At 33.8% G+C, this 23,988-nt stretch overlaps 1 protein-coding gene across 1 annotated transcript in view; it reads left to right on the top strand.

Moving 5' to 3' along the window:
* LOC145260454 (uncharacterized) overlaps nucleotides 1–23,988 on the top strand; it is a 92,021-nt gene that overhangs the window by 33,202 nt on the left and 34,831 nt on the right. The window contains exons 2-3 of the mRNA XM_080118508.1: nucleotides 17,427–17,492; nucleotides 18,227–18,338. Of these exons, the coding sequence (XP_079974634.1) occupies nucleotides 17,428–17,492; nucleotides 18,227–18,338 (177 nt within the window). The 5' untranslated portion in view covers nucleotide 17,427. The remainder of the gene's footprint in view (nucleotides 1–17,426; nucleotides 17,493–18,226; nucleotides 18,339–23,988) is intronic.

Raw genomic sequence — 23,988 nt, 5'->3', positions numbered from 1 at the left:
TATTGCTTACGTCCAAATGAGATATGGACGATTTTCTAAGAAAAAAGATATTCAAATTGAAGACGCTTGTTAACTGTTTTATCGTTTATAAAAATCTTCGAGTAATCTGCATAAGTTTAAAAGGAATAAAAGATGACAGTAAAATTATCTATGACTTTGTGGCGTAGCGGATAACGCACCAGATCATAATCCATATGGTCTAAGGGTCGATTCCAAGAAACAGTCAAGCAAGCTATGCTGAAGAGAGGTTGGGCCACAAAATATCCATCTCCGTAGATTACTGTTTTATAAGTAAATTAAAAATAATAAATAAATAAATATTATTTATTTTGTAGGAATGCAGAAGTTTAAGTAAAATTAAATTTCTTTGCCCCAAACCAAATAATATAAAAAAAAAGAATGAAACAAAACGACACTTTCTTTCTGATTTAAATGCATCGCATTTATTTTTTAACAAAAACAATACAGGTGAATACACAAAGGTCCAGTCGGTGAAAGTTCTTTCGGAGTCATTATGATTAAAATGTTAGGTGAAAGTCCTTCGTGGAATTAATGAGGTTAGAAAATTAAAGTCCTGTGTGAAAATAATGAGATTATTTTAAAGTTTGTGTTTATCTGGCGAAGTTTGCCTTACTTTAAAAGTCCCATGAGGAAAGTAATTCGCGAGGAAAGCGATTTGTTGTTATTAATTTGGAAAATGTGCGGAATGAATGCGTGTGTGCACAAGTGATTTTAGAGTGTCCGCGTGGCGTGTGTATCATGGTGTTGGCGGTGTTGGCAGCGACGATGTTGTGAATACGAGAGGCATGTTCTTGTTGTGTTGTCAAAGCGAGAAGGAAGGAAAAAGCATAACTCTCTTCGTAGAAGACTGTTTGATGCGTTTTTATATTTTTTGGACCGGCTCCAGAACACGATTGCTCCTGCTGATATTTTGGCTTTTGAAAAAGCGTTAAAAAGACAATATTCTTAATTTCCTAATTGGTTACTTGTGTCACATGATGCTGTCTTCAACTGCGTCCGCCAAAAATATGTTCCTAACTTTGTTGTTTTGAGAAAAGTGTGTAGGCGTATTTGAAATTGAAATCTATTTTTTGTGCAAAATGCGCGGGGAAAATTGTAAGGAATAAAGGTTCGTTTATTCGCGCACGAGCGTGTGTTTGCGCGCGCGTGTGTGTGTGTGTGTGAGAGAGAGAGAGAGAGAGAGAGAGAGAAAAAGAGAGAGAGAGAGAGTGTGTGTGTGTGTGCGTTTGTGTGTGACTGCACAGTTTACGTCCAAATAAAATATGGGCGATTTTCTAAGAAAAAAAAAATCTTCAAGGTGAAAACGTTAATCAACCGTATTATCGTTTAAAAAATCAACAAGAAAGCCCCCCCCCTCTTTGGGTAAAAAGTAGTGAGTGAGTGTTTGTTTAAATAGACATTCGTTGAGATATTTGCGAGTGCCGCTTCCGTGGGTCGATGGATAAAACTGCCGGCTGTCAACGTGTTAGTTGTAGGTTCGATCCTGGGCTGGGGAAAGGTGCTAGTCTAGCCGCACTGATGAATTGGGCTACAACGAAACGGTACTGCATGTGGATGACTATATATACATATATATATATATTAACAAGACGCCCAGTGTTGCCCGGTTGTAAAATATGCATAAATATATTTTAATTCATATGAGAACTGAGACATGTGCATGCGAGTATTATGTTTCTTTTTCTCGAACTGAGATCGAAACCAAACCCCAAAGAGTCAAGTAAGCATTAATCCAGGTCAGCTTGACACGATCTTTACAAAGTGTTTCCAAACTTACTTATTCTTAACATAGTGTTAAACTATCTATGAAAACGCATTCGTGAAACATTTAGCAAACAGATAAAGATCCGATTACTCCCACGTATCGTTTTCAATTTGGACACCTTAGCAGCTCTTTTTTCCGGATGAAACCCGATTCAAAAGTTCTCCACGTATCTGAATACCATATATACCAAATTTCAAGTTTGTAGATCAAAAATTCGTTGAGAAGTGTCCTTACACACATTCTCGCTTATATATATATATATATATATATATATATATATATATATATATATATATATATATATATATATATATATATATAAGAAGAGAATACCAGATAATATATAATTATTTCCACAGACAGACAACGTCGCAGCTCACAAGTGAGACAAATCCGAAGTCGGGATTTGAAACCCGAGCCTTTTGCATACGAGACGAGTACTCTACCAACTGAGCAAACACGTCACTCACACAAGAAAGCCTATCAACCGACACAGATCAAGCAAACCGCGGCAAAATCTGACAATGGAATGAACCTACTTCGTACCAAACAAAGGACGTGGTCATCGCAACCAGCTATAACCCAAGCCGACGTCTCACAAGTAGGAATTTTACACTCGTAAGGACAATGCCATCACGACACGCGAACCTAGCAAGCAATCAGCAATAGAATCATCAGAATCTGAGGGAATATATAACTATTTCCACACCCAGACCACGTTGCAGCTCACAAGAGTCATGACAGCCAACAAACCGGAAGTTTCGCCCTCATCATTTAGACACATCGGGATTTGAAACCCGAGCCTGATTCATGCAAAGCAAGCTCTCTACCAACTGAGCAAACACGCAAGAAATCCTATCAACTGACACAGATCAAGTAAACTGTCTGGTTGTGGAAATAATTCCATGGATGGGCAGTTCTATGAAAAAACAAACTTTGCTCATGGAAGTTCCGTTTAGGTTTCCGTACACAGGGGGGATAAAGGGAAATTATCTCAGCTGAGTACCTGCCATGAAAATAACATTAGAGCAGAAAAAGACTAGTAACGTCTCTCCTGTGAGAAAGAGGTTGTAGAGAAGAGAAGAGGAGATCATGCAATAGATTTCGAAGTCAGTTTTGTCAAGGCAGGAAAAGTTCATATGAGTGGCACCTCCCTAGATGTGGCAACAGTATTCTATCTCAGAAAAGCGAACACCACACGCAAGATTAACACTTATTATTATTATTAACACTAACATTTATTTCGGTTGACAATTATGAAAGACACACAGCGGGTATTTAGCAGAGAAGCCAACAAAAGAAAACAAGGGTATAAAACTTCAAATATCTAAAAAGATAAATGTTACCAAAGGCAACATAAGTTACTCTTCTAACTACCTGGACATGTTTTGTGTGTTTTAACATATTTTAACACTTTTATTCGGTTAAAAAAAAAAAAAAAACTAGTGGCGAATTGGTAAGTTAGACTAATAACAACATGGCCGACCCCGAAATTGCTATCTTTGGAAAGTCAAAGGTGACTAAAAAAAAATCTAAAAATAAACAAAATACTGATAGAAATCAACTCAATAAGTGTCACATTTGTAAACTTTTCCAGTTCTCAGCCATTATTGACTCCACAAAGACACTTATTCGATGTGGGCAATGTTGTTGTCAACTAAACTTACGAACTCACCCCTAGTTCTTTTTCGAATCGAACAAAAGCGTAAAAATACGTTAAACCATACAAAACTTATCCAGATAGGTAGAAGAGTAACTTATTTTGCCTTTGGTAACATTTATTGGTTATATATATAACAATATAAAAGATCGATAGCTAACAAATCTTTGGTGATCACGCATATTAGCTTACTCGAACCATTGCTTGATGTCTACGTCATGACACGTCATAGGTTGGATATGACCTATATCCGATGGTGAGGCCCCAGCTTGCGGGATTTGGGGAGTGAGGAGCCACCTTTTAATTGCTATTGCTCCCAGGTCCACTCTGACCCGGACTGGTAGTACCTGTGAGGGTCCCAACTATGGGTTAAATAGAAGCCGACTTAAAAAAAATACAAATATACTCTATTAAAAAATTGTTCTTCAAAATCACTAGATTCGGCATTAAATAACCTGAAAAGGGTTGATATGCCGTAAAACAAAAAACAACCAAACCAACCATGACACGTCATAGGAAATTGACAGTGTAAGCCAATTTTGCCACCCCGCACAATTACGTTCCACAATTTCTTGTTTGTGTCATTTCAATATTGTATTTAAAATAAGAATATTCGTAAACTGAGATTTTTTCCTTCAAATAAATGTTTATTTACTTTTATTAATATATATTTTTTAAGTAAATAAATATTTATTTCATCCAATTTCGTTCCATGATTTCTTGCTTGTTTCGTTTCATGTTCACACATTTTTTTGGTAAAAAAATATAGCTTTAAATGTAATAAATGAGAATATTCTTTTCCATATTTTATTTAATTTATTACCTGTAAAAATTCATGTTACATTTAATATTAGTAATTTCTGTGAAAAAAAAATGATGTTACATTTAATATTTACCATTTCTATGAAAATATGTAAAGATATTTAAAACGTGTGTGTGTGTGTGTGTGTGTGCGTGCGCGCACGCGCGTGTGTAAATACACATATTTGTTTGAAAAAAAAATATACGTGAAATCTGTGAAATTTAACGCGTCAAGTCTGGTTGAAAAATACACTGTGGGATACTTTTGTAATTTCTTTGACTTTTTAATGTTTTTTTTTTTCTTTTAAGTATTTAGTAAAGTCGATTTTTCTACGATGGTGAAGTACTGTTGGTATTTTTTGTTGTTCGTTTGTAAATGGTTGAACTGTGAACTTCATTAAGTAACGGCTGGATGGAATCAGTCACATGGAAACTTAGTTCAATACTACTCGATTATACACAGACAGTTTAGTTTGGTAATATTCAATAATTGGATCGAATCAACGACTGACCTTAGTTATAAACTTCACACACACACACACACACACACACACACACACACACACACACACACACACACACACACACACACACACACACACACACACACACACACACACACATATATATATTCATGTGTAGATGTAGACGTTTGGTCGTGTTGACGTATACAGCGCTCGGCATGTATTTTCGATATGTGGCAATAATTTGTTTCTGAAGAACTACGGATTAAACGAATATGATCAGATGTCTACCCCTGCGATTTCTGCTTCTTGGACTGTTTCTTACCCTGGGAGCGCTGGGTGACGGGACACGCCAGCTGGCCCTCAATGTCACCAGCACTTTTGTCCAGGAAGCGGGACGGTATGCCATTTCGAAAATCGCCTGCCCCTGTGCTGCGACCCACGATGACAACCACGAACACCATGAGCTTCGACTGACCGATATAAGAAGTGCCGTGGTGTTTGTAAGTATAGACACGCATATTATTATTATTATTATTATTATTATTATTATTATTATTATTATTATTATTATTATTATTATTATCTATATATTATTATTTGTATTCGCTTCGGCCGTTATCATGCTTTGCACCCCTAAAAAAGGAAAGTGGAATATTCCAAATAAACTTTGTCACCCTTTAAAAAGAAAGTAGAATATTCCAAATAAATATTCTCTAATAAAACAACAAAAAATTGGTGTTGCTTTTAAGGCAAAGCTAATATGATTTGTTCTCCTTGGCCTTCGGGCTAAGATCAAAGTGTAGTATCTATTCTTTAGATGCTACATTTCAATTTCTTGTTATTATTATTAGCTCTACTATTATATAAAAGGAACTTTGTGTGTGTGTCTCTGTGTGTATGAGCTCGTTTCCTACGATCTCGGAAATGGTTGGGTTGATTTTTAAGAAATTTCCTACAAAGGTACTATTCTTAGGTAGGTTTTATATCGGAATATTTTCGATAAGTACTGATAATCGATGATTGAATAAATCGAACAGAGAAGGAACAGGCGATTTTGACCAAAATTAACACCTTACACAACCTAACATCACAAGTACATTTGAGAAGTTTTATTATCGCATAAGCAGAAAGGCACAACATATAAAATCAACAGTAAGTTCATTGATAGGATAGCAGTGCCTGCGAAATGAATATGTCTGTTTAAAGCATAATTACACCATGATACTTGACTTTTTCATTTTAAACTTAAATTCAAACTATTATCACAGCAAAAGGCCAGGCATATAAAATCAGCTGTAGGTTCTTTGATATGACAGGGGCGTGTTTGAAATTAATGTTATTGTTTAGAGTACAATTGAAGCATGATACTTGACTTGTGCATTTTAAACTTTAATTCAAACTATTAAATATAAAAAAATAATTTTATAAAATCAACAATAGGTTCTCTACAGTGCAATGTAGACTAAAATGTATTGTGACCTGGGTCACTGCAGGAAGACATCTGAAGCTTCCTCCCGATACACGCGATGGGTCCCCAACTAGAGTAGGTAATCAATCGATTTGATCGAAAATTGGGCTATTTCACAATAAAACTGTGTGATTGTGGAACATTCGTTGATCCTCATTCAATCCCAGGCAACGTCGGATACCCCTGCTAGTTATTATTATTATTATTATTATTATTATTATTATTATTATTATTTATATATTTATTTATTTTAATGAGTCTTTAAAAAAAAAGGAAAAAAATAAAAAATAATTAAATCTCCTAGCTACCCCGGAGAAAATGCGGATTGGGGCTTGTGATAAAACAAAGACGAAGTTAAATCTGAATGATGCACGGACTCATTTATCATCTCATTAAGTATTTACATAAAAAGATCATTTTCCTTATAATTCTGCTGCCATAGAAACTCGCAGAAACGACTGCGTGTCACCATTCCGTGAGTCATTCCACATTGACGTTTATTTTGCACTTTGTATATTCTAAACCTAATCTAATCCTAATCTGACGCATGAATACTCACTGGAGTAGGTCAAGGGTCTGTGCGCACACTGTGCATAACTGACAAACCTTTTTTTATTGTTGGCAACTTAATTTCTTTATTAATGGCAGATCGTTTTTAGTAAATATGACTTATTATTATTGGCTCACATGAAGCTTTCACACAGGTCATCAAAGATCTGATTGAAAACCTGTGTTCCCTGGAAGCTGAGTGACAACAAGTCTCCCCAGATGTTCAGCACTCTCCACCTCCTTCGATAGCATTTTCAAATAAATTTGCGTTATCGCAACAGCCTCTCACCATTGATTTCTCGCAGACATCGGCCATTGGTCTATACTGGAATTTGAGTGGCACTAAGCCTCCCCAAGGTCCCAATTCTCTTTGCGTTTGCATGTATGTATGTATGTATGTATGTATGTATGTATGTTTATATGTATGTATGTATGTATGTATGTATGTATGTATGTCTCACAAAAACTTTCGACAGAGGCGAAGGATCCTGAGAAGATTGGTATCATTTTGAAGTCGACGTCTCGGATGATAAATATCGAAAAATTGGCCAAAAACATTAATTCCTTCACCTTAAATTCGGCCATTTTGTACAAGGAGGGTTCGATTTTTCTCGCTGACATTTTTGTAAGTCATTGTCACCGTTAATTGACTTCGGTTAATTTCAACTTTAGAGCTTGGTAATAATGCAGGACCTTTTAGATTATAGACTCTTTTTTGTCTAAAAGTGAAAGATTAGTGGTAGATGCACCAGTCCAGATTCTTGAGCGAATGGTGGATTTGTAGAGATATAGGATATAGGCGGAAGTAATTTTCTAGCATGGTAGAGGGATCCCACGTTCTTTGCGGCATCCTTGACAATGTCTTCAATGTATTCATTCTAATTCATGTTGCCTGTGAATGGTAAACCAAAGAGTTTGAAGGTTGAGTGTTATTTGTCATGGCAGTCGGTGGTTGAGAATTTTTTTTTGTAGTTGTTAAAGGAAAGAAGCTTGGTCCTAGTGGCATTAAATGGTACCATTTATTTTCGGCCCCGTTTTACTACAGATTGAAGGTCCTTTTCTGAAGTTTCTTCAATTACCTTGGATATGTGTACATTCGTTTTCTCTCATGTCTATTATAGAGCATGGTGCCATCAGTAAATATACCCATCTCGGACACTATTTTATCAGGGAGGTCGTTTATGTATATCAGAAATAATAAAGATTCAAGAAATGAGCCCTGAAGCACACTCGCATTAATATAATGTTTTTTTTTTTAGATTTATGTCCATCGAGGACAACCTGGATGTTTCTCTTGTCTAGGAAGAATCTTGTTATGTTTAGTATTCATCCATAAATACTGCATGATTTTATTTTCATGAGAAACCCTTCATACCAAACCTTGTCAAAGGCTTTTGATATATAGGGCTACAACCCTAGCTTCCCCTACCTTATCCAGTGCATGGTATATGCGTTCAGATATGATGGTTAAAATATCTCGCCTAAATCCATAGTGTTGGTCAGAAAGAAGCTTAGCATTTACCAAGTTGCAGATTGGCGCTTAATTTATTAATGACTCCAAAATTTTAGCAAAAACTACTTCGACGATAGTTGTGCAGGTCCATTCTTTTGAAAAATTTGGAAAATTTCCAGCTATCAAGGTAGCAAGACTCGGCAAGACATTTCTTTAAGAATTTGGAGAGTACATGAGCTAGCTCAGCAGAGCATTTCTTGATTAGTATAGCATGAATGAGGTCAGACTTACATGCCGTGGAGGTTTCTGAGTGTTTCTATATCACACAGACCTGAGAAAGGGTGGTTTTCAGATCTGCAATTATGGTTTCTATCAACAAAGGGAAATTTGGGAAGGAGTGTTCCACGGGGTCCAATGTGGAGATGGGAGCAACTTGCAGGTCAGCCTTCTCGGTTGTCAGTCAGGCGACATCATGGTTTTTTTTATAGTGAAGGAATTGTATATTGTTCACTAATAAACACACTATTATAAATTTTCCAGAAATCGCAAGTTCATAAGTTTTGCAACAATACTTTACCTGGTCATTTCGGTGTACATTCTCTTAATTCATTCAGCTATTTCATTCTTACAATGATTTCTAGTATCTACATATTTTTGTCCATTTGTACTTATGGCAAACAAATCGGTGTGGGAACATGTGTAATGTTGTCTGTGGACCAACACACGTTTCAAGACAAAGAATAGGAAGTAACTCCAACTCGCTTTTTGGTCTTGCACAACAACATTTATTTTCTATTTGTTACAGCCGTGACGTTACCCACATAATCTAGAACGCTCTCTATGTCTCTCACGAGATCTCAAACGTTATCTCATCTTTCTCTTTTGATCATTCTCTTTTTTATAGTCCTTTTTTTTCTACTGCTGATGTTATTTCCATTGCATTTAAAAACACGCATCAGGGCTATGTTACATATGTGCTTAAATACCTGATTTGCACCATTCGGTTATCTCATTCGTACACTGTTTGGATGAAAAATGTCGGATGTGGCCTCTAGTGGCTTCCCAATCAGCCTTTTTGTAGTACCTTGTCATTTTGAGCAACAGATATTCAACTTAGAATCGAGAATTAAGGTCGATGTCTACTAATATTACAAGATTATCAACGTTCCCGAGTAGAGAATGGGCATTTGTCACACAATCTTCAAGTACTGCGTTTAGGAATAGGTCTAGAAGTGAGGCTTGCTGATCTTCACAATCTGAGAGGCAGGTGGTTGAGAACGTGACTGTCTGTGTAAAGGAATGAACTAGAGAGGAACTCTTCGTGGAGAGACCAGCTGCATCTGTGTAACTCGAAAAGCCAAACTAATTACTGTGGTAGACATTAAAATCACCAAATACATGTATTAGGCTGGTGCCAAAATAATGTTTTTTGACATTCAACTTTGTCATTATATTTGCATCAACCTAATACTTGGACGTTAATATCTAAGTAGAGTGCTGCATCTATATTGTCAAAAACCTGGTTGATTAAGGTACAGTCCTAAGTCGAGGGAGGCCAATAGAGGAAATACAAATATCTAACAGTGTTGAAAAGTTAGTCTAAAAGACCATGAAAGCCTGAATATTGTTGCAAATATAGACTCCAAGTCTGTGCATATATCTGTCCGAGTCTTCACAGCAGAGAGAGGGTTATCCTGTCATTTTAAAGCAGTTAGAGGGATTGAGGAGTGTAGGTTAGTTTCACGTAATGCTGGGGTATCTGGGGAGTTTACCAGAAGTAAAGATTCTACATCATCTAGATTACTTCTAAGCTCACGAATATTTGTGAATACGAGCCTCAAGTAAGGAAGCCAATTAGTTTTGTTTGGGTGGTTGTCTAATTTAATCGTTAATAACATTTTTTTTTTTTTTTTTAATTAATAAGTTTAGAAACCTAATACAAAACAGATTAAAAAAAAAAATCTATATATTAATAGGATAGCGTCCTTTACTTCTTTTTTTCTTCCGAGTGACTGTTGTTGTTTAATTGCTATGACTTTCCATTTCTTGTAATAAATAATTTTAGCAAGAATTCTTCATAAGTTTTGGTTTCAGTTTCGATTATAGATGAAGGAACTCAAGTTATATATATATATATATATATATATATATATATATATATATATATATGGTTTGGTTTCGGTTTTGATGCAAGCTGATCTGATGCATCGAAATCATATGGCTATTTTTTTTTTAAATTTTAAATCACAACTTTATAATATATAAGAATCGATAGTAAATTGATTCTATAATAATACATACGCAATCTGCATAAATTAAAATATCATAAATGAAGCGTATTGTTTGACCAGGCTACGCCAGGCGTCCCTGTTAGATTAGATAAATAGTTTTGTAGTTTTAACAAAATAATAATAAATAATACAGGGTTGGAGCTGAACATCTACAGAATACCAACATCAATATATTACATATGAAAGAGTCCACTGTGGAAATTCCACAGGTCTCGCTAGTAAACATTTATTTGCTTAAGATCAAATTTTCAGCTATATGGAGCCTACATCAGGAATAAAATCAATTTCTGTCTTTTTTTCTTTTTTTTTACTTTTTCTTTTCTCATGGCATGATGTCATTAGAAAAGTAAAAACCATGTGATTTTCTTCAACGGCGATTAAAAAAAAATTTTTTTTGAAATATTCAAACTCAGGAGGAACTTGTAGCTCGCGCATGAAACGAATTATTGAAGTTTTTTTTTCCTTGATGTAAGTGTAGTTTGAATTGAAATTGAAATTCGTAAGTTTTGAAAGCCAATGCAAGGCAACATCTATAATATAAATCTCACATGTCTGTTTAAATGTATGTATGTATGTATGTATGTATGTATGTATGTATGTATGTATGCCTAAAACTTTCGACAGAGGCAAATGATTTTCACGAAATCGGTATCATTTTGAAGCTCGACCCTTCGGACGACAGATATCGAAAAATTGGCCCAAAACATTAATTCTTACACCCTCAACTGGGCACTTTTCTACAGGGAGGGATCGCATTTTTTCGCCTACATTTTCGAAAGTCATCGCCTCTTTTCGATTGTCTAGCCTTAATTTAAACCTATGCCACTTCTAGTTTGGCGATGGGCGCAACATCTAGCGCGTCACGTTTTTTTTTTTTTTTCACTTTCTTTTCCTCCTTCGCAGTACGGGTTCGAGCCTGCCTGCCTACTACCACTTTGTTTTTTTTTTTCGCTCAACACACACCTCCACACATCCGAGCAACACGGGGCACCCAGGCTAGTTTATAACTAATAAATGTTTATATATAAATAAACATTTATTAGTTTAAAATTAAATTTTCGGCGATATGATGCTTCTTCAGGAAAAGAATCTGTTTGCGTTTTTTCTTTTTCTTTTTTCTGTCCTTAAGAAAGTAGAATTCGTGCTAGAAATTCGTGTTAACTATACTGTAAAATTGCAACCGTCTATAAATGTTATGGGGACTCGTCCATTCATAATGGACTCTGCTAACCATTATATAATCCACGGAGTTAATGCTCTCGTATGGGGAAAATATCGCGACCTAACCCGAGACTGCAAACTGTCTAATTAACAGTCAGAAATACAGAAAAACTGTCTTTGTATTTACTTTATTTGTACAATATGTTCTTTCTACCTAACTCTATTCCTAGGGTCACAACAATAGAACATTTTTTTCTCTAAAGAATTTTAAAATAATTGCTGCAAAGAAACTGTTCTTGTGTATTAAAATTTCTGGCCAATCAGAATTCAAAATGGTCACTGTTGTTAACATTATTTTTGTCTTAGACATTGTGGTCAACCACAATAGAACCCGTTAATAACATTTTCCCTTAATTTAAATTACACCCGTAGTAATATTTCTTTTGGCCATAGAAATTCTGATTAACGGTAATTTAAAATTGTAATCTGGAGTAATATTTTGGGCACTTGTGCATTTTAGTTATTGCAGACAATTTTTTTGTTTCTATTTTTTGAAGAACTCCAGTCGGAACAGGAGACAAATCAAGAAGATTTTAAACTTTTCTTAGAATTTCTCCGAAAATGTCAAAATTTCGCGGAACGTTTTGGTAATAGCAAAACAAATATACTAAATCAACACAAAAATACAAAATAAAACATTAATTATCTGAATATTTATTGAATTTTTTGGAGAAAAAAAATCAAAGAAAACAACATTTTGAGGTTTTATAAAATAATAAGAATTTCAAAATAAATTTCAACGGATTTTTAAAAAAATTTTTCTAAAATGAATGAAAGTGATTTGTTCATTTATTTATATGAAAATGGATGACATTTTTCAAACGAACTATTTAATGAACAATTTCTCTATTTTCTATTTTGAAATGAAAGTTGTCATTATATGGATATGTTTAACTTAAAAAAAACAAAAAACAGAAGCAAACGCACATTTAAAGCAGGGTTACATATTTTCATATATACAAGAGACATTTATTTACACAGGGAAGTTACGAACAATACATAGTGAGTTGTGTATACACACGTGTGTGTATGTATAGTTACACGAACGAGCATGCAAGTGTTCGTTGCACGTAATGTCCATTGTGTATACGTGTGTCTGGTGCTTGTATCTGATCACAAGAGTTCATTAAAATATACATTGAATGTTCATTGTGTATGTGTGTGTGTAGGTGTATGCGAGAGTTCGTCAAGGTATAGACGTGTACTCTTTCTTACTTTGAAAAGGAAAACACCCAAACTAACGTTAACTAACGTAGGTATGATTTTATGATTGATCTATTTTTGTATTTTTCCAGTGGGAATGAAAGCAAACTGGTGTATTACGTGGGTATGTTTTAAATAAATGTGATTTAAATCTAGAATTTTTTAATTTTTCCTTAGCTTTATAATTTATTTTATTGCATTAGTTTATATTAATATCAACAAGTGATTCAAACTGTTCAACGGGGACCGTAGATATATTCTGAACCAGCAGGATAACTATATATTATAAAATAATAACATTTCTTTAATTAATTGGAATTCTTATTGAGATGAGTAATTTGTACTATTTATCCATTTATTTATTGCGGACCATTATCCTCATGAACAACAATCAGAAGATGAGGATACTGGACCGCAATAAATAAATGGATTAAAAATAATAACACTATAAACATTTTTGTATGGGGGTGTATAAACACCCCATGGGACTAACCGTGTTTGGAACACCTAGGTACCTAATGCAGAGTTAAAAAAGGAAATGGAAAAGAGAATAAGTCCATGTGTATAGACGAAGACGAAAAGGTTAGGAAGTCTTGTTTGAAAAGAAAAGAGGTCATGTATATGTATTGTACACAGGTGTTGAAGTCAGGGGTCAGAGGTAGCCATAATGGATTATATATATCTCCTTGTTGAAATCGAACCCAGTCCCAAACAGTGTGTGTGTGTGGGGGGGGGTACGCTCCAAGAAAGAAGTTTGGGGGTTGGTCCGTACCATGATGAGTTGTTGTTGGTACTGTGTCCTAGCCAAAAAAAAAAATAAATAAATAAATAAAGAAAATAAATAAAGAAGAAGAAGCCCTGTGTTAAGCCTTTTTATTACATTCTATCATATAATCAGCTTGCCTGAGAGATGGCTTCTGCTTGGTCAAGTCAGAAAGGGAAGTTGAATGCTTGCACTAATCAACACTGAGCTTATAAACCAAACACACGTTCAAACTAGTAAACTGCGAAGTGTCACTGCTGCTGTTGTTGTGGTTGTCTGTAATCGCGGCTGTTACAATACTCCTCTGCCCATCTCTCGCCTTGATTGTTTTCTGTAGAAAACCAAAAAATGGTTTATTCAAATGAAAGAACGATTCTTGTGTGTGTGTGTGTGTGTGTGTGTGTGTGTGTGTGTGTGTGTGTGTGTGTGTGGTTGTCAGTGTCGCTCACAGTATGTTTGTATGTCATGTTTGTATGTAAGTTTGTATGTCAGAATTAGCATTTCGTCAACTGACGCAAAATATAAAGTAGTAAGGTTTTTGAATATATCCGCCAGTGACAGATTTCTGTAGAATCCATTTTGTCAACATGAAGCGAGTTGCAGTGATCGTGTTCAAATTTGTTTCCGTAGAATTTTTGTATATAATTCCTTTAAATTTGAACTATTACAATGGAATTTGAGTCTGTTAAATTGGTGCACCTCGTTGCTAAACAAATATCAGTGCCGACTTGGTTTGTGGACACTGTTAATTCGAATAAACTTTGGTGAAGGTTTTCACCATTTTTAATGATAGACAACTAAGCGAAAAATGGTCAACAAACAAATATATAACAAATAAATGTTACCAAAGGCAAAATAAGTTACTCTTCTACCTAGCTGGATACGTTTTTAGTGTTTGAACTTATTTTAAAACGTTTATTAAGTTTGAAACGCAAGTAGTGCTGGACGCTTAACAGCAAGATGATCACCATGAGGCTGTCATTTTTGGAGCCTCGAAATCGCTCAAAACTCGAAAATAAAAAAAAATATTGATAGAAATCCACCTGATAAATGTCGCAGTGATGTTAACCGTAGGCCACCTTAATTGTTTTTTAATCCTCAAATTACGTGATAATCTGTGGGAGTTAGCCCAGGAGAATAGGTAGGACGGGACAAGATTTCCCAATCAAATTCCCCTACGAAATCTTTGGTCAGTAGTGCTGTTTGAGGACGAGCATTATCATCATGGAAGATGGTTCACTTTCTGTTGACTAAATCAGGTTGTTTTCGGATGAGAATATTGCAAGAAAATATGAATGATGCTTCAATAATCTGAGAGAAAAAGTTATCAATTTATCATGATATATTTAATAATACAAATATTCATAAATTACACTGGTTTAAAATACTCCTTCTAGAAACCGACAAAACTTTTGGCACCGAATCTGATATGTGTGTAATTTTTATTTTAAAAATATATATATAATTTAGTATTGTTTTATCACCTTTCCTTTTATTTCTATCAGTTTTTAATATATATATATATATATATATATATATATATATATATATATATATATATATATATATATATATATATATTCCAATTAGGAAGGGAATACTTTTATGATTCATGATTAAAAGTAAATTTGTATATATATAAATATATATATATGTATATATATATATATATATATATATATATATATATATATATATATATATATATATATATATATATATCATCAAATACTTTTGCATGCAAAATCCGATCCCGCATTTTGCTAATTCCTACTCTCTGATGAGAAGGAAAGTATTTCTTCGAAACTCCGCGGATTAAGGACTATCCACTTATCTAGTGTTTCCTTTTCAGATTAAATATGTTTTTCACTCATTTCAAAGTATTTTTTAACATGTTTTATTAACTGTTTGCTCGTATATATATATATATATATATATATATATATATATATATATATATATATATATAATTATTTTTTTTACTAATTCCTTTAATCTTCTCTCCAAAAAAAGGAAAAAAGTCTAAGATTGTTAATACATTTATGTGCTCTTATGACGTTAGCAATCTTTTTACTTGTGTCCCTGTACTGGAAACTATAGATATCTGTGCAGATTTTTTATATCGGGGCCGGATATCACTTCCTCCTAATGCTGAAAATATCTTTATTGAACTTATGAAATTTGTCACGACATCTGTGGAATTTAGTTTCAACAATATTATGTATCGGCAAAAAGATGGTGTGGCCATGGGCTCAGTACTTGGACCGACCATGGCGAATATTTTTGTGGGGTTCTATGAAGAGCGCTTAATATCTGGACCCATAAAACCATTAGTGTACTTCCGATATGTTGACGACACATTCTGTTTATTTAATAACCAAACGGAAGCAAACACCTTTTTCTCCTTACTCAATGGAATGCATCCCACATTAAAGTACACCTATGAGGGAGAGTGCAATTCATCCATAGCTTTCCTTGATGTATTGGTAACAAAAACACCATCTAGTTACCATACATCTATATACCGCAAACCAACATTTACAGGATTGTACACTCGTTGGGATTCATTTTGCCCTAAAAAAACGTAAGATAAATCTAATTTGGACCTTAACACATCGTGCCCTTATGATTTGTTCCAAGTTAAAATTAGATGAGGAATTGGAAACAATTACGGATACTTTATCCAAAAACGAGCACCCTCTAGATGTGATTAGGTCAGTTATTCAAAGGAAATTGGCTAAATTCTCTCGAATTAAAGAGAATATAGTGACCAAATGTCCAATTTATATTGAGTTGCCTTGGTTGGGTACAGTAAGTGAGAAATTTGCCAAACAACTAAGTTCAGCAGTTCATAGATGTTATTTTGCTGCCAATGTGCGTGTTGTGTTCTCTACAACAACTTTATTACCATCTTCTCGAAAAGACGTTCTACACCCCCCCCCCACACACACACCGTAATAGTAACGTTATTTACAATTTTGAATATGGTTGCAGTGCCAACTACTTGGGTCGAACGACATTAAGATTAGATGGAAGAATCCAACAATATGTACCCAGTAAAATTAGGAGTGAAACCTACCGGGCAACGGACGTTGTTACTAACACATACGGGTCTTCAATTCCTGACCATTTACTTAAAAACCCGTCTTGTGCAGCAAACTTTAGCACGGACTCTTTTACTATTCTGGGTCGTGCTCATTCACTATATCACCTCAATATCTTGGAGACTATTCACGTTCGACTTAGAATACCTTCCCTTTGCTTGCAAAGGGAATGCCTCCTGGGTTTGAACGTGATTAATCTTTAGGGTATTCGACCATAACGCTGTTTTATTTTAATCGTTTTCCCACTTTTTTTTTCTCCCCGTGAATTGAATAAAACGCAACTTTAATCGCTTTTTCATTCTTTGTTTTAAAAATTCCCTCGATACAGCTTTGAGAAGCGAGGGTCCAAACCGGTCAGCAGCTAGCTCCTCATTTCTCTTTCTTTCCTCTCCTGTTCTCCTTTCTCCCCTTTTTTGGAGAGAGGATTAAAGGAATATATATATATATATATATATATATATATATATATATATATATATATATATATATATATATATATATATATATATATATACAAATTTACTTTTAATCATGAATCATAAAAGTCTTCCCTTTTCTAATTGCAATATTTAAATTTTGTATCCTTAAAAACGTTATGATATATATATATATATATATATATATATATATATATATATATATATTTATTTAACTTTTCAGTATGGAGACGAAGAAACTTTACTTAAAATTGATGGCCATGTTCATACAAAACATGAAACAGGAACTGTAAGTATAAAAAGTACACCTTGTTTAGACTGACGTGTTGTAACTGTTGTATAATCTGTCCCTCTGTAAACGATTTATCTATTTATCGCTCACATATGTATAACCATGTTTGTTGCATTTCTACGTAGATGCGTGCTGCTAAATAAATATATACCCTATGTTATGAAAAAGGGACAGACCCCAGTAAGTAAAAGAGCAAAGTTGAAAAGGATATTTGGAAAAGGTTAGAATCGAACCCACTAAGAAAAGTTAAAAAAGAATACATATTGAAATCTTATGAATGCAGAACGATTGTCATTGTTCTTGCAAATAACTAAATATTATTTATGTCAGAGATAGATATTTAATTTGGGAATGCAGTCGATTTTTCATTCTTTTAGAAATAACTGGATATTAAATATGTCAGTTAAAAGAATGGACAATACGAGTTTAGAAATAACGATTAACAAAGAAGATGCGTTCTGCTAAATAAATATATACACTATAGCTTGTTCCATGCAGTTTCGCAATCAAATACAGAGACGGTTTCATAACAAAACCGCTTTTTATTTAATTATTATTTTGCCTGCAGTGGTTGTTGAACGTATCGAATAAAGGTGGTGAAAAGGTTGACATTGGGGTTGATGAACTAACGACATAACGATTGTGTGTCTCGCTCCGTCTCTTTTTCTCTGACCCTTTGTCTGTCGAACCTCTTGCTTTTATTGACAAATTCTTTCTTTGTTCCTCTGTAGGTCAGTGTATGTGTACAAGTCCGACATGGCATTTTCTTTGATCTCCGAGGTCAATATGTGTGTCAAAATCCGACGTGGTATTTTCTTTGTTCTCTGCAAACCTGGAATTTGTGTATGTACGATCTCCGAGATCCTTTATTCAGCACAACTTCTATGACACCAATTATATTTAATCCATGTAAAAATAATGTATGTATGTTACACGTTGTATATTTAATTATATAGGTGCATGTTATAATAGAATAAATAAAATTTATCAGTATAATAAAGAAATAATTAATGTGACAGATTAAATGTCCTAACACATGAAATAGACAGAAAATCTGCAATAAAGGGATGGCCTTCATAATAATAAATAAAAACACAGACCTTAGGACACGGCATAACCACTTTAGATCAAATTAAATTATAGCCATATATACATATAGATACACAACAGGAGACTTTTGATGAAATGAAAGAAACTTATGGTGATAATGCCCCATCATATGACCTTGTAAAACGCTGGCATCGTGAATTCAAACATGGCCGGAAGTCTGTGGAAACAGCTCCCTTTTGCCATTGATGAGGCATCTGTCCATCAAGTCGAGGCTGCCATTTTGAAGATCGACGCATTACTATTCGCCTATGCATATGCATAAGGTATCTGCCAGATGGATTCCCAGATTGCTCACACCATTCCAGAAGTGCTCGAGGATGAATTTGGAGATATGCCAAGAAGATGTTTTTCAAAAGACTGATTACACAGGATGAAACCTGAGTTCATCACTATGATCCAGAGACCAAAGCCCAGTCAATGCAGTGGAAGCACTTGGACTCACCACTTCCAAAGAAGGCAAGGGTTCAGCCCTCTGCTGGCAAGGTCATGCTCACAGTCTTCTGGGACCAGGACGGAGTAGTGATGACAGATTTCCTGGCAAAGGGTACCACAATTACAGGAGCCTATTATGCTTCACTTTTGAGGAAATTAAGGGAAGCTATCAAAATCAAGAGGCGAGGCAAGATCAGCAAAGGTATCTTCCTCCTGCAGGACAACGCTCCGGTCCAAAACTCGCATATCGCCAGATCAGAAGCACGGGCGTGTGATTATGAAATCCTACCCCATCCTCCCTACTCTCCTGACCTTGCACCCTCTGACTTGCACCTCTTCCCAGCCATGAAGTTGTTTTTGAAAGGAAAGCATTTCCCAGATGATGCAGCCTTGATTTCTGAAGTCACGTGGTTGGAGGACCAACCTGGGGTGTTCTACAAAAACGGTCTCCAGAGCTGCATCAAACAATGGGAGAAATGCATAACTGTGGGTGGTTCCTATGTAGAGAAAGACTAATAACTGTGCCAAGTTTCGTTGCTCCACTGCTATGGGAAGTGGGCCAAGGGCATTACTTATTGCATGCCCCTCGTGTATATATATATATATATATATATATATATATATATATATATATATATATATATATAACTACTTCATTTACTCACATAAAGTTAATATACAAAAGTATAAATTTATGCGTAAACTTTAAGTATTTACTTCAAAAGTGCTCAATACGTAGGTAGAGCTAGTTAGTAATTTATAAAATTATATATATATATATATATATATATATATATATATATATATATATATATATATATATATATATATACTCTTATGGTATATGTTCTTCAGAATTGTCTAATTTATTTCCTGCTTTCTTTCTTCCAGCTCGTTTGACTCGTTGGTCTAATGGTCTCCATCAATTCGCTATTTTGATATCTCATTGTAAAACAACTTCTTATTCCAGTTGTTTCTTTTTTTTGTTAGAACTGCAAGGTTGTAGAACTCTCTTCATGCTGACAATTTTCTCTTCTACCAATAACTTTGGTCTTTTCAAAACTAAGGTAAAATGGCATCTCGTGTCTTTGCAATAATCACCTTCTGTTCTTACATCAAATGGCTCCATGCCTTATCTCGAGAGATTTAAAAAAAAAAAAAAAAAAAAAAACATACAAAAAAAACAACAAATTACTTAAATAAACGTACAACTAAATTGATCAACTTAACCAGGATTGAAATAGGAAAAACTGCAACTAAACCAATGAACAGACACCATCAGTTTAATAAATTGGTTTGATAGGATTAAAAAGAAGAACTCTTTAAGAATTTTATTCAATTTACATAATTACAAAGGACCTATTACACAAACTACTGGATTTTGCAGCATTACATGCAGATATTACCAGTGTGGAAATAGACTATGATTTATAAGTAATATAAAAAAACTTTTAATCTGCAACAGGTGAAAAGAAATTCTACAAACTCGTTTGATATAGTGATAGGCTTTTGGATTCTGCTAAATGAATGATTTAATGGGATTCTTTTTTTTATTATAAAAGCTTATTGAATCAGATATAAAGGAAGTATAGAGATAACAGACTGGCTATAATAACAAATATTACTAATTCCAAACTGAAAGAATTTTTAAAATTATACGCAAAACTATGAAAAACTTAAAACTTAAAGTTTATATCACAGTGAGAATCAAAAATTACCAATTTCTTAGATATTACATTCAACCTTAGTCATAGTGCATATAAACCATATATAAAATATGTAAATTCTAAGTCAAACCAACATATTCCAATATCAATTGATCATAGAATTAGCAATAATTCCTCTACTAAAGAAATTGGTTATGCTAAAATTAAGTAAAACAACAGAAAAAAGTAGGAAAAATAGCAGCCAGAAAATCATTTGGTATATCCTTCCCTCAGTTAATCGGCTAGTCAAATAAAAAAATTGGATAGATGTTTCTTAATCTTTTAAATCAGCATTCATCGGTAAATAATCCTTTACATAAAATATATTCAATAAAAATAATATTGATCTTAGCTACGGCTGAAAAGTGATATAGATATAATGAGCCAGAGGAAATAATTAATAGAAAAATATTTAAGCGTAATGATAGAATTACACTATACCAGTAACAATAGTAATGTGTGTAAAATAGGAGTATTTGGATTACGTGATTTGTTAAATGATGTAATTTAGAAATTACATAAGATTAAAGTTTTAGTTAGTAATTAAAATAGCAGTGAACACGTTTTAAATAGTTTAGATTTCAAAGGTTAATAAGGATACAGGTATGTGGGTGTACCCTTTATCACATGTTAGTGACGTGTTTGTATATGATGTGTGGATGTATTATTGTATATATATATATATATATATATATATATATATATATATATATATATATATATATAATTATAAAACTCAAATGACCTTGTAACGATGTATGTAACCCACTTTCCGGTTTGCAACATCCGGTTGCGCATGTGTGCATGACCTGTGCACTGAAATATTAACGTTATTATTTCGAAATTATTATTTAACATGGGAAGAGTGGGGTTTAAAATAACTTAAACGTAATACAGAAATTAACGATGTAAAAAAAAAGCAGATATATCAAAATTTGAATGTAACTATAATAAGTATTATGGTACCTGTTCGGTGCACATTTACCTATAAGTATGGCCAACCACTTATAATTCAGTAACTGTAAATTTTTTTTTTCAAAAATAATCAATTATAATAAAGAGAACGACTCATAGAAATCTATCTATGTTCTTTTTTCATTTTAATATACTTTCATAGAAATGTTTCTGTTATATAAAAAAAACAACAAAAAAACTGTTTTCTTTACGTCACAAGTGTCACGCTCATACATGAATTCACTAGCTAATATAACATACTGACCCAACGGGTCACGGGTAGTCTAGTATATATATATATATATATATATATATATATATATATATATATATATATATACTAGCAAAAGTACCCGTCGTTGACTGGGTTCAAAAACAGCCTACAGAAAATGGACTCTGATTTATGAAAGTATGATAGGTTATGAAAAAGAAGAGTTGTAAAGAGATAGCTTCGTATTTGGGGGTATTAAACCCCATAATTTATTATACCATACCTGTTCACACTGAAACACTTATCACAATATTCTGTGGATCTATATTAAAAAACCTTGTTAAACTTTGTCACATATCTACATTCTATGGAGATTAGGCGCGAACGTACACCCCATAATTTTATTATACCATATTTCCTCAAACTGAAACATAATTATCAAAGTATACTTACACAAATAGATATGAAAAGTCTTTATTAAGTTTGTACCTATTTCCATTCTATGGAGGCCAGGCGCGAACGCAGACCCCACAATTTTATTATACCATCCCTATTTAAGTTAAAACACACTTATCAAAGTATTATTACGTACATCCATATCAAAAACACTTGTAAACGTTTTTTTTTAATTTTTAAATTTTTTATTTACATACTTTGTGAACCAGGCGCGTACACAGACCACACAATTTTAATGAATCATCATTATGCCAGATCAAACATACCCATTCCTCTGTCTCGATTCATCTTCTATCATTATATGTGATCAGTTTTTTTATAATAGTCAACCATATAGGAGCCTATTCGTGACCAGACACACACACACAGACGTTCAGCTTTATATTATAGATATATATCATAAATTAGTAATTTAAATTCTATGATGTGAAATGGTCAAGTTTCAAATCTAGAATTTTTATTATATGCAAGACAAAGAATACAATTCAAAAAGTATATCTCCTTAACCTAGAGGTTTTCGATGTCTACCCATCTCCTCAGAGGAGAAAATATTAGTAAATTAGCATTTAATGTCTTGCATTTAATAAAAATTCTAGATTTGAAACTTAACCATTTCACGTCATAGAATTAAAATATTACAGTATGATAGAAGGGATGATAGTTGTCTCAGTCATGAGAGATTTCTCCTCCACTGACTGAGACAACTATCATCCCTTCTATCATCCCCCTCCCATATATATACCCCTCCAATTGGCCCCTCCCCTCAGGGGAACGTGATCTTCCCCACACTAGGAACCGATCCTGGGTCTGACCATAACCACATGGGGAGACAAATGAATAGAAACATTAAAAAATCCCCTATACATATTTTTAAATACACCCCTCTATCTCAACAAACATAATATAAAGAATACCCGAACAGTCTAAGACTGAAACGAAAACTCACAATACTAAAATCTAAGAATCCAAAAAATAAATATCAAAATAGAATGAAAGCTCCCCTACCCTTATTTCAGAAGAGCTGGTTCTCCCCCTTCCTCACACATACACATTAGTAACGACCTTGGATCACAGTCACTTTCCTAGGGAAGCAAATAACCTCATGATACTATAAAACAGTACACACATTTTCAAACCAATAAAAGAAACACACACACACATACACACACACACACATACACACACACACGCGCCCTACCCCAAAGGAAAAGAAAAAACACAAGCAGAAAGAGAGAGTGAGAGAGAGAAACACAACACAGGAGTGACCACGGCCCAATAAAAGATTAAACATTCAAATGAATAGTAGACACTTACACGTTTCCACCTCTTGGAAACACTTCAAATGAACTACAAAAATCCTATTTTTACATCTCCAACACATTTTGAAAATAATTTCTGAAGAGGACGCTTCACAGAACGTCTGAAACGCGTTAAAAACGATTTCAATGATTTAAAAACATTATTACAATGATCTAAACATAATTCTCAATGAAAAACCAAGACACGGAATAATAAAATAATGTTAAAAAATACACATTGTTGGTGACTACCCCCTTATTTAAATATATATATATATATATATATATATATATATATATATATGTGTGTGTGTGTGTGTGTGTGT

This window comes from Euprymna scolopes, chromosome 36 (assembly GCF_053919585.1).
Source record: "Euprymna scolopes isolate OS-2025 chromosome 36, ASM5391958v1, whole genome shotgun sequence".
NCBI lineage: Eukaryota > Metazoa > Mollusca > Cephalopoda > Sepiida > Sepiolidae > Euprymna > Euprymna scolopes.
This window is presented reverse-complemented; position numbering and strand designations above follow the sequence as displayed.